Raw genomic sequence first — 12754 nt, 5'->3', positions numbered from 1 at the left:
AATGGAGCGGCTGCCACCTCACGTGTAGGGCGACCGCTGAAGATTTGTGGTCAGACAGTTATTTCCCCATCTAACCGCAGACACAAACAATCATACACATTTCACACAGCACAGTTGCAGCATCCTACCATGGGCGGACAAAGCGTAATGTCTCAACAGTGTATGACCTCCACACCAATAGCATCAGGAAGGATGCCACATTACACTGGGGACACATCTGGAATGGACACAAGCGAAATTTTGCACTACCAACAATTATAAACTGTTGCTCTGGTCCAAATAATTATTGCATTGCACGTTACAAGTTAAATGCATTTTTACAATTTTATGTATGGTAATAAACCGCTATTTTATTAATAAATACTATTGCTTTTGACCAACCTTCATATACTGATCACAGAGAACTTGGATGATAGCATCACAGGTGTCTGGTATTATCATGCCAAGAGCTTGAGGTGAAATAGCTGTGCTGTATTTCAGATCTGCCAGTGTCATCCCTGTTGCCAAAAATCTTAGTGTTGCCACCAGTCTTTGCTCTGGCGGTATGGGTCTCCTTAAATGGGTGTTCTCCCTCTGGATGAGTGGGGTTACTAGTTGGAGCAGTTCCTGAAAAGTGGCATCATTCATTTGAAGAAAATTTTAGTCATCTGGGTTGTTGTCCCGTATCTCCTGTAACAGGGGCATATGAGAGAATGTGTCTCCGCTTGAACCAATCTTTGCTCCAACAAGATCTACTTTCTCCTTTTTTCTCTTTGGTTCCGTACCTGCAGTCTTCTTGCCACAGCAAGCAGGAAAAGTACAGTTGCTTGTTCTTCTACTGTAGCCATTGAAGGTTTACAAATATGAATGAATGAAGAGACAGTGTTGCCTTTTTTTATGCGATTTTTTTGGGTGTTAACTATGGTTAGTGTGTATGCAGTCCATGGACCGAGTGATCGGACCATCGATCGCATGTAAAATCGATTGGCATAAAATGTTTGTGGATAATTCCGTAGTGTGTAACAGTAGAATGTTCACTCCGCAATTTGCGGGAAAGTACCGAGCTGGCTCGGTTTTTCCATTGTCTGCTGACCGCAATCAGTAGGACGACGATGAAGCTGCTCATTACCCTTGCCATAATTGCTTACGTAACCTTTTGTTTGAGGACACTTTGTCAACGTAAGCAGGTCTAGCCAGGAAAATAGAGAGCAGAAAAAGAAAATAGAGGAGGTGGTTGCACCGTTAAGGGAAAAGATGAGGAATTTTAGAAAAGAGGTTTACACAAAATATCAGCTAATGAAATTCTATTTTGAAAAGGACTAAAAGAATCCTGATAATGTGAGCAGCAGGATTGGCGGGGTCACCTATCACTGTCATTATATTCCAGAAACAGGGTCTGATACATGAATCAACAGTGAGCAAACTACAGTAAAAGTCTAGTTTTAAACAAAATAAAATTGTGGGGTTACAAAAACTATGCAAATGGCGTAGGGGGGAGGGGGGCTTTGCTATTATCTCATTGCTGCAAGGCTCAATAATGTGAACATGACGTCCATCCATTTTGAGAGTAGTAAGCAAAATAGTGTTCCTACCCATGAAAATATGATGGGTTTTTAGAAGTTTATTTGTTGATTGCAGATGTGTTAAAAAATATTAAACTAGTCTAATAAAGAGTACAGGATGGACTAAAAAACAAACATTGATCGAGGGATTCTATGATGGTATTTTTAATATAGACTCACAAAGTATTCAGGTTCCAGCTTACCAAAATCCATTTCACCTTGAAAAGTGGCCTTAACCAGAGAGGTTCCATCTTGAATAAGTGATAGTTGCAATATGTTTTGGGAGCGCTAGATGATGATTGTGTAGATGTTTAACGTAAATACTGTGTAACCTACAAAATAATTTAAGCAATATTCCTTAGAATAGAAATTGTAAGAGATTGGTTAGATATAGGATACTGCATGCTATATAGAGATTTGTAAACGCTGAAACTTGAGTACCCATCTATTTGTCTGTCCAATGGTTTTGTGCATTTGGATAATTTCTCAAGTTAAAGATACCAATAAAACCTTAAATGTATATAGTAGAATAATGTCCGACTTTAAAACAATACAATTTGATTTGCAAACTATTATTTTGCAAAATAGGTTTATTTTAAAAATGACAACAACAATTGATTAAGTGTTCTTATAATTTTGTTACAATATATATACATTTTTCTTACAGATCCTAGCTAGCTACAGATTAATGCAATGCCCATATATATGGTATTTTCAGACACCAACTGAACTCACTTTGTGAAATTAGTTGAAAACACAACATGGAGTCTTACTCAAGTCGCATTCCAGCAGTACATTTGACACACTACATGGGACACCACAAATGGTCAATTGATCCACTTTAAACTGCTCCTGCTTCTGAGTGGCAATCCTCTTCTGGTCTCGCTTTCACCGCGCAGGGTCATGAATATGGCGGAAGGAATGATATCCTGTGGTGATTCCAGTTGGTAGGAAAAGCTGCAACCCAGCTCCTTTTAATCCTACGGTAAAACTCATCATCTTCACGACTCCATCCCCAAAACCGATTTGACATTCCATTGCACAAGTCATAATGCTGTTTGGTGAGCAGTGGAATTCCCCCAACATAAGTCTTGTAGTGATACAAAGGGTGTAAGTCTGGGGAGGCTACGTGGAAGGGACCCATTTCTGGGTATCCATAGTCTAGATCCGGGTTAAGAGGTAGCAAGTCAACATCAAGCATAGCAATATAGTCTGTTTCGTTCCCACTCTCCAAGTAGCCCACGTTTATCAGAGAAGCCCTGTTAAACCTAAAGTGATCCACTTGATTTATGACAAATATATGGTGGTTGATTTTTTTTTCTCAATCAGGTACTGGTGCATGTGGGGGACAAAGTGTTGGAGTTCTTCAAATCGTTCCCTGAAAGGGACCAGCAAAGCGAGGCGGTGAGGACCCCATGAGGGAGCCTCAGTCATAGTGTTAACAGAGGGATATGACATCTTTGGAGACATTTCTTTTTGACATCCACTGTACAGCGGAGTTGCAACCAAAGCATAGATAGAAAACCAAGCAGAAGACAAGTCAGGAACAGGCTGAAAATACCACGTTTCCTTAGCAGTATCCAAAGATAAAGGCCCAACCTACTGTGTCAAATACATCTCTGCTTGTTCAGTTTTTTGTAGTATCAGATTTTGTGCTATTGGAAATTCAAGTCTTCACCAGGCATCTGACTAAACATAGAACTCCCTGGATTATATAGGGTTGAGGTCAAAGGTGGGAGGGGACAAATGATCGATTTTTATTGGAAATATTGTCTGGTCTCCTCCTTTTCCTATGACAGATTTACACCCTTCAGAAAATGTTTTGTTTACAGGGTAATTAAGTACATGAAGAGATAACATAATTGTGACATTGTCATTTCAATTGACTTTCTGGTAGCTCCTTCTATTGTGTAAAAAAAAAAAAAAAAAAAAAAAAAAATTCCAAGATCATTATCATTTCTTAATAAACCTTTTAATCAGTAAGTAACCTTGACTCACCCTGACTCTCAACATTAGTAGAGACAAATCAAACCCATGAAGCCACCCATCTCAATTGGAATACACAGTGCTTTTCATGAGTAGCTATTTACTTTATTTTGAATCTCACATTGGTCATTTTGTAACGAGTCAATGAAAACTGCATAATCAATACATGTAATCACCACAATGCAGCAAATTGTTTAGCATGTAATGTATCCATCAACTTTCTCATTGCAAATGTAAGCAGACTTGTGAAGTGGCTGTAATATTGTGCAATATTAATGTAACGGCCTCTACAGTGGTTTGCAAGTAAAATGTTTTAGAGATATATTCACCAATATAATATATACACATACAAAATAAATAAAAAATATTTTTTATATATACCAGTATATAAGGCATGAAAGTGTAAATAATTAAAAATACAAGGAGATTATTGAACACCCTTCCATGCAAAGGCACCTCATTAATTCCACAAACAAATATAATATTTGAATTTTTTTGTATAAATTGCAAAATACAATTTATTTGGATTCACATATAGCAGTAAATAGGGAAATCTTCTGTTTACTGCATTTTCTGGTTTTTTTTTTTTTTGTCAACATATATGAACTGTGATTTCTACTTTTGTAAAAATATAATTTGTACTTTATTTGCGTTAGAGCTAAAATGACGATTCAAATCATTATTGCTATTAGTCTGAACATTTGTAGTCTAAACATTTGTTAGGATCATCAAAATAACCATTTAAAAAAAATATTGTCTATGTATACTTTGTACAGTTGGATGTCCCCATTAAAATAATTATTTTAAATGTATTCTACCAAATATCTTATGGGTGACAATAGTTCCTATCGCTGCTCTGCAAATTTGTAAGAAACATTATCTAAAAATGTAAACGACTTATGGGTAAAAATTATTAAAATTGACTCTCAAATAAAATATTTTATGTGTTATCCAGGGTACAATATATAGGTAAAAATGTATTTTACAAGCTGAGAAAATTTTAATACCCAATAATTTTATAAAGGGATTGAATATCTATTGTAGCTCCTATAGGCCAGTGGAAGTTACAATCTATTATTCCTACCACAGACACATAAACACACTCAATGGTCCATTTACTCATAAACCAATCAAGCTAAATCATCCAGGTTATAGCCAACTAGTATAGAATATACATATACAGTGTATGTGTGTTCCTTTTATTAAGGAATTCTATGTTGGATATATCGAAATTAAGCCTTAATCCCAGTCTGGACATATAATTGTGCCCAAGGAAACACCTGTTGTCTTGCCTAAAAAAATATCCAAAAAGGAAAAGCTAACATTGGCCACCTACAGGAACACTGTTACATGTGATTGGTAAATGTAGTTCCCAGCTAAATAGTAAATCCAGTACCAATTTCAGTTTATACGAAGATCTTTATTAAAAGAAAATACGGTTCACATTTTTTATATTGGGGAAAATAATTAGAAAATTTCCTTACAGAGCCCCCCCCCCCCAAATCTTATATTCCCAGACACCAATCCTCATTCCTGAGACAGTTCCTAAAACCAGAAGGTCGACTGGAGGTCTGGGCTGGTGTCATAAAATAGTGTTGTCCTCCAGGCAGGGATCCAGAGAGGTGATGGGGTTCTGAAAATGGCTGTAGATGTCTATAAAGACGAAAAAGAAAACAACATTAACTTCTAAGACAATAACAGTTAAAATAATGACTATTAATCCATGTATACTCATTCTAGTGCCTAAGGTGGTGACATTTTCCTCCCTTACACAACCCTATGTAAACATTTGTATATTAAAATGCACAGTGTGGAAGTTCATAGTGTTTACCACAATACCTTTAATAAACCAATAAAGACACGGACACCAGATTAATGTTGGAATAAAATATAATTTTTAATGACTAATATTAAAACTAAAGGGGCTGAAAGGCGGACGAGAGCAGGGCAGTCAGCAAACACAAAACCAATAACGGTGGAAAGGTCAGACCATTGTACCACCAACCCAGGACAATACCTTATCTATTGGCCGGTGCGAAATATCTGTCCAACGGCAAGACTACACCCCCCTTATAACCGCCAGTAAAACATTCAACATACTGGCCCAGAGTCCCATTCATTGGACCCAACACACGTGATGACAACACAATCCAAAAGGGGGAGTAGTGACCTATGACGAGAGAACCCAAGCACCATATGCAAACTTACCGACTGCACTGCTCTCCGACCCACGCCGCAGAGATGACTATAAATGCGGCCCGCCACCAACAGCCCTAAAAACAACTCTGAGCTTCCAAAATAGCTGGTCAATAAAAATTATAATACCTACATCGGACAAATGAACCCCATCATCTCTAAACAAATGTCCAAATTCGGCATTAAGTAATGGATAGGAAATAGAAAACGCCCCCGATTCACGAAAAATCTTATTAGCCACCTGGTTAACTTTTCTAACTACCGATGCGATGACCATAGGGGGCAAATCAGATCTCCAACTTCTGCGGGGAACAATGTAAGACCAACACAATTTTATGGATGGCCATTGACTAGAAACCGCCGAAATGTCATCACGGATTTTTATAATAAGGTCCAAAGATTTAATTTGACCGACGTCCTTGCCACCCAAGTGGATTACGAGAATATCGGGGACACCACGCTCAGCAATCTTCGCCGAAAGAACCGACATGAACTCCATCCATCCCATACCCCGCCGGCCTATCCATATGACTTACGCATTCACCGGAAACCACGGACACCTCCAAGCAAAAGCGTGTCTTCTCGCCCAGTAGACAAAGGAGTGACCCAAAAACCAAACCGAAATCTTTCTGGTATCCACCCCTAAAAGAAATAAACCACTTGTAACTACCACAAAGATACAAATAACACATAAACATGTGACATAGATCCTACAACTTAATGCAACCTGGTAACTACTCAAACCATAAGAAATCAAATAGCAACAACATAACAAAGGGGTGATTTTACTTCCAACATTAAATAGAACGAGAAAAGGAAAGGCAGCGACCCAGGTGAAGGTGAAAACCCGGTGGGAAAAATCCCTTCACGCACCCGCAAAACGCGGCGAACAGCTAACCCCTGGGTCTACTACCTGAGAAGAAAAGGAAGAGCTGCATAAAAAGGAAGAAAAACAACATGGTTATACATCAGGTCTAATGTACCTCTTATAACTACTGGATTTCCATCTACCTAAAGCCTGTATAGCTGTACCAGATGTCCCATCTGCCGCTGCGCCAATACGAAATGAGTGTGTGCCAAATTCAGTTGAAGGTAAACCCAAAAGCCCCAAGGCTTTGCACATAATGGCATGGAATTGAAACTTGGTAACCGGGGAACTGTCTCTGTAAACTAACCAGGCGTGCTTCTGCTAACTCGTGGCACAGCCTAACCGGACAAATCATACCATCCAGCTGCCTTGCTAGGGTTAGCCAATAACCAACCCCCAATTGATCTGTTTTAGACCGGGCAATCTTAATTTGAATAGTATCCGGGTTTAAAATGACATTATTGGCTAAAATGGCCGACCCTAACTGATTCTTTGACTGAGCCACCAACTCCCCTACTCTCAAAGCCCCGTGAAATACCATGGAGAACGCTGCGCTAAAAAGAGAAGCCTCAAAAACATCCACAGTTATATCTGGCAAAACTCTCATCAACCGAGCCAACAAAAACTTATCTATAGGACGTCTGTGATCTCTGTGTACAGGGTGTAATCTAGACCAACCTTTCAGTGCTTTCTTAACTAGGAATGTTTTCGTAGGATCCGAAAGCCCCGAACCTTTGCCATAAGCGATATACCTGCCATTGTAGATGACATGGATGCTTTACTAAGGCCCTCCTGATAGCACATCAACATAAAATCTTCCATGTCCGAGCCAACGCCTGTTAACCGCCTGTCAGAAGAAAACAAATAACTCTCCCAACGCTTCCACGCCAACCGGTAAGCCTTCAACGTAGAGGGGGCTAAGGCAGCTTCAGCCAAAAACATTAAGCCGGACCGACCATCTGCCAAATATAAGATGGACAAGCTAAACCTACGGGATTAGCCCCTGGAGCCAAAGATCTAAACCGCCCCCAATCAAAACGTGAAAGAATCAGCAATGCAATTTTCTATCCCCGGGACATGTTTGGCACGAAAATTTATGTCGCAGTCCAAGCAACGAAGTACCAGCACACGCAACAAGTTTACCGCTGGTCTGGAAGACGCACTCTGGCGATTGATTGCCTGAACTACCCCCAAATTATCGCACCAAAAAGAAACATTATGGCCCCTGAGCTGAGGAGCCCACAACTCCAAGGACACAACAATGGGAAATAACTCTAATACGAGTAAATTTCTTATCAAATCTCCTTCAACCCATTCCCGCGGCCATGGAGATGCACACCACTCACCCTGAAAGTATGCCCCGAAACCCACGGACCCTGCTGCGTCTGTGAACAATTCTAAATCCCTCATGGAAATAGGGGGGGAAGGCCAAATTCTCGTTAAATCTCCCCAGAACGATGTCCACACCATCAAGTCCTGCTTGATCTTATCCTTTAGTTTAATCAGCGCATGAGGCCTATTCCTACCTGCCATGGTAAGCTGTAGCTTTCTACAAAAAATCCTCCCCATAGGAATAACCCTGCATGCAAAATTAAACAGTCCTAACAGCGCCTGAACTTGTTTCAATCTAAGGAAGGGAGCAGACATAGCATCAGATATCATCACTCCTATCTTCGCAATTTTATCTGCTGGCAACCGACAGCAGCCCGCCACCGTGTCTATCTCTATCCCTAGGAAGGACAAACATGTAATCAGACCTTCCATCTTGTCCCGCGCTACCGGTACCCCCATGATCGTAAATGAAGCCTCCGCGGAACCAACGTATCCGCACACAATGAGGATTTGGCCGAGCCCACAAACAAAAAATCGTCAAGGTAATGAGCAATGCCCTTGTGTCTTGTCCCCGCTTGAACCGCCCAGTGAAGGAAACAACTAAATGATTCAAAATAAGCACATGGCAAAGAGCAACCCATTGGAAGACATCTATCTATATAATACTCTCCTTTAATTTTAAACCCTATGTATTTGAAAGAACCGGGATGCAGGGGAAGTAATCTAAACGCTGATTCTATATCTAATTTTGCCATGTGAGCGCCTGCGCCAAATTGCTTAACCAACAACAGAACCTCTTCGAATGACTGATAGACAACCGAGCTGATGTCCTGATCAATTGCGTCATTAACTGATCCGCTTACTGGGTGGGAAAGGGGCGGAATTAACCAGAATTTACCGGGGGACTTTTTTGGGACTATCCCCACTGGGGAAATTACTAAATCAACTATAGGGGGGGAGCTGAAAGGGCCAATCATGCGCCCCAGACGAACCTCTCCCCCAATCTTCTCGTCAAGAACCTCCAGAAAAACATAAGCCGATTTCAGATTTCTAGTGGCCCTAGCGTTAACCATTGACCCAATTGGAAGCCATGACGAAAACCATCGTGGAGAAACGCTGCCTCTTCTGCATCTGGGTACAATCTAAGCCATCATTCTAAAACATTGTTGCGAATAGGGGAAGGGGCTTTAACCAACATTACCGTCTCTGCCACAACCACTGCCAAGACTGGGAGCACTCCTCGGACACTCCTTGGCAGAATGCGGTCCGCGCAGTGCCGGATTAAGGGAATGGAGGCCCCTGGGCTAAGGGGACCTCCATTCCCCCGTGAGGGCCCCCCCCATGATCCGAGCTGCCCGCCCCCCCAGCACTTACCTCCTTCTCCGGTGCACTGGATGCTCTTTACTGAGGAGATCTCGTGAAAGTAAGACTCACGAGATCTCCTCAGTAAGGAGACTACAACTCGCCGGGGAAGGACCGCAGGGAAAGTGCTCAGCAGCACTGATCGGGCTGGGGGCGCCCATGCCCCCGACCGATCAATACTGCTGCTGAGCACTTTCAAGGGCCCCCTGGATGCCATAGGCCCAAGAGGTACGGGGGGGAAGGGAGATGAGGAGAAGGAAAGGGGAGAAAGGAGGGGGGGAAAGACAGAGGTAAAGAAGAAAGAACAGCAGATAAAACGATAAAAAGGAAAGGGGAAAAAAAAATACAGTCACAAATCACAAAGCACAATCTCTACTCAGCCTGACTCCTCATCTCTGACTCATCAGCTCGAAATCCAGAAGCAGAGAGGGGGAAATGGAGGAGAACATTCACCTATATAAAACTAAGCCTTTTTGGTCACAAATTGAATCAGCCCATAGGCTAAACACCTAATCACTCACCCACGTGATTTTAGCTTCGTTTAGGCTGATGGCCACACTTCCCAAATAGGAGAAATGCAAATTGTCAGTTAAAAAAAGCATACAGAGACAAGAAAAATCATTGTCCATTTAAACTTTATTAGATCTAATGCAAAGCAGAGATGACTAATACAGACTTTTGCAGCAAGTTGCTTTTTAGTTGCCCCTAAAACCTGCTAATGCATCATTTAGACGTGTTTAATCATGTGTTCCATTAATGTGTGTGAGGAATAAAGGACTGTGTAATTTTGAGCTATATTTCCTCAGGTAACAGATTAGTTTTGCTTCCTTGAGTACAAGGTAACATCTAAATGAGACTAGTGTACATAAGCCTTAGGACAGTTGTAATACTTTGATTTAAGCTACCACATATGTAGCTATCTCTTCTGTTGTCTTCATATCATTATCAGCATCAGATGTTTACATATTTAGGACAATGTAAAATGTAGTAATTTATTTGAAGGAGGCTAAACTCATAAATAACTATGTAATGTTAATCAGTATTTATTCCTTACCCGAGTCATTGGTTCCACAGTAGGGTCCAACCAGATAGCATCTTCTGCAGGGCTATATGAAATTGGAGAAGTGTTACCAACTTCAGACCTGCCATCTATCCCACTGTCACTGTCTTCAACCGTAACACTTGGGGAGGATGGGACTGAAGAACTCCATGTTAAACCATCATCTTCTGGTGTGGAATTTGAACATTTCCCAGAAGAAGATTTATCTTGATCTTCTGAAGAAAAGGAACCTGCAGAATTGCGAACCTCCTTAGGGTCAAACTTGGTCACTGTGAATGGGTAACCTTCTTCACCCAACCTGCCAATAAATAAGTCATTATTGTTATTGACATTTGAAACCATCTATTCCAAAGGCAAATAATAACTGAATTTTACGAGTCACTACTCACCGACAGGAGACTTCATAAGGGTCAATCCACACAGTTACCTCCTTTGGCAAGGTCAGTTCCTGGTATCTTAGCCCACTGTGAACACGAGCTTCCAGGACACTCTCATCCATGTCATGCATATTGGTCCTGATACACCTGAAAAGTAAGATATTTACCCATTAGATTGTATGAATGGAAAAATTCAGGAAATTTCCTGTCTGCCTCTTGACTTTTCTATTAAAACAGGCATGTTAATAAGGAAATTAAAAATAAAGCCCAAAGAAGAGCACTTATTACTTTATTAAAATTGGAAGATGTTATATACAACAAATCATTTCTGATAATACTTATTTTAGGTGCCTCGGTGATGTCACCACTTCTACTCATGTATTTCTATAAATATTGGTTCAGCTCACAAGTTGGCTGCCCCTGATGTGTGTAAGAAACATTTGCATTTTATGTAATGTATTTATGCCCATACAGTCTTATCTCGCTGACTATCCTAGTGCACATCAAATAGAATTCCATCACAACACACAGTACACCAAAAGGTTATTAAGCCAAACATAACTTCCCTCACACTTCCATTTATATAGAAACATGAAGCTTAATGTAAAGGTTATAACCATGTCTGGAAATGATTTATTTCATGTAATTAGTATCAAAAACAGTCATTCATACAGGCTATAAAGAGGTAAACCCCTCCACAAAGAGTGGGAAATTACTTTGTAAATAAAATCCATAGTTTAAAAGATGTGAGATTACAGGTGTAGGTTATTTTGGCTGCCTAGAACCAAGACGAGTAAAATTAGATCCTATACCATAACCATTTAAAAATGTGACTGCTATTCTCAGGTATTATAAGAAAGTAATACAACCACATGATGAGATACCTATATGCCTGGCCTTTCATTGGCTTTTCCGGGTACCAGTGTCCAATGTACTTATGGCACAGAATCTCAGCCAACTTTTCTCCAAACACCTCAACCATTACCAGATCCAGTTTATGGAATCTATTGACCAGCGTCTTAATAAATTCCACTCCAGCCACCAGCTCTGCCCTCATCTCCTCTGGGATTGCAGTGAATCCAGCCATCTTATCTGGTGAGAGAGAGATAAAGCCATTTTAGTTTTTATTGAGCATTGTCATCTATCATTTTTTTGTATACTACGATAAGGATACTGTGTCTACCGGACACTTTACCAATATGAAAAAGTAAACTAAACTGTGATATTCCCAGCAGCCACTTTAGTAATTGTGAGTAAGTTTATTTAGTGTTGGTGACAGTGAAGTAATGCAAAGAGATTCTGGAGAGAGTATTTTCTAAATACAATATTAGGGTGGAGGTGGAAATGAAGGAATAAAATGTAAAGTAAACTAACATTCTTTAAATACAATATTTGGGGGCAGGTGGGTGAATTGATCATTCATTCATACATACATACATACATACATACATACATACATACATACATTCTTTTGTAAGTGTATGCTTACCACTACTAAATAATAAGTAAAATAAAAGTAGCAAACATTAATACAGAATGATGTTTGAATAGTAATTGCATATCATGTGTGGTCAGATAAAAAAAAATTTATTTTTTTTAAATAAATTAAATTCTAGCTATTTCTTTGGAACTTGATAGTGTGCTAATACTAATTATTTATAAATATATGTAATTGAAATAAATTGTTAATATAACATGTCCCAAAAATCGCAGCCTATTCCTCAGCATTTTCTTGAATACATATATTTTGAGGAAATCCAATAAACATAGTTTAAAATCATATGTTCAGTGTACAGATTTATCAATTGGTTAACTATAAATTTGATATAAGCAACATCTGAGCAGACTTACCTGATTATTTGTAGATTAGAAAGGAAAGAGTTTAGTAATACCGCTTTCATACTGCCGCCCCGGCAATATCCCGGGTTTTTGCCGGGGCTTGGAGCGTCCCAGCTCAGAAACACCATTTATACTGCACCTCGGACCCGGGAATTTCCAGTGTTGACCCCATTCATACTGCACAAGTCTGTGC

General features: G+C 39.9%; 1 protein-coding gene and 1 pseudogene across 1 annotated transcript; both read right to left on the bottom strand.

The window, feature by feature from the left end:
- Positions 1 to 2285: 2285 nt before the first annotated feature.
- On the bottom strand, positions 2286 to 8382 carry LOC142107478 (beta-1,4-galactosyltransferase 7 pseudogene; annotated as a pseudogene).
- A 1939-nt stretch (positions 8383 to 10321) lies between these two features.
- On the bottom strand, positions 10322 to 11779 carry LOC142107477 (protein BTG1-like). The gene is made up of 3 exons (XM_075190916.1): positions 11607 to 11779; positions 10735 to 10869; positions 10322 to 10643 (listed from the first exon to the last, which is right to left on the bottom strand). Exons 1-3 carry the CDS (start codon positions 11777 to 11779, stop codon positions 10322 to 10324), a joined length of 630 nt encoding a protein of 209 aa, XP_075047017.1.
- Between the last annotated feature and the right edge of the window lie 975 nt (positions 11780 to 12754).

The sequence above is a fragment of the Mixophyes fleayi genome, chromosome 11 (assembly GCF_038048845.1).
Source record: "Mixophyes fleayi isolate aMixFle1 chromosome 11, aMixFle1.hap1, whole genome shotgun sequence".
NCBI classification, from domain to species: domain Eukaryota; kingdom Metazoa; phylum Chordata; class Amphibia; order Anura; family Limnodynastidae; genus Mixophyes; species Mixophyes fleayi.
This window is presented reverse-complemented; position numbering and strand designations above follow the sequence as displayed.

What these genes read in the sequence shown, in the direction of transcription:
- LOC142107477 (XM_075190916.1), bottom strand. Translation starts at nt 11,779, where the DNA reads ATGAGGGCAGAGCTGGTGGCTGGAGTGGAATTTATTAAGACGCTGGTC. An exon ending in ATGAAAGGCCAGGCATATAG is followed by an intron (nt 10,870 to 11,606) that starts GTATCTCATCAT and finishes CTTACTTTTCAG; the next exon opens with GTGTATCAGGACCAATATGC. An exon ending in CCTTATGAAGTCTCCTGTCG is followed by an intron (nt 10,644 to 10,734) that starts GTGAGTAGTGAC and finishes ATTTATTGGCAG; the next exon opens with GTTGGGTGAAGAAGGTTACC.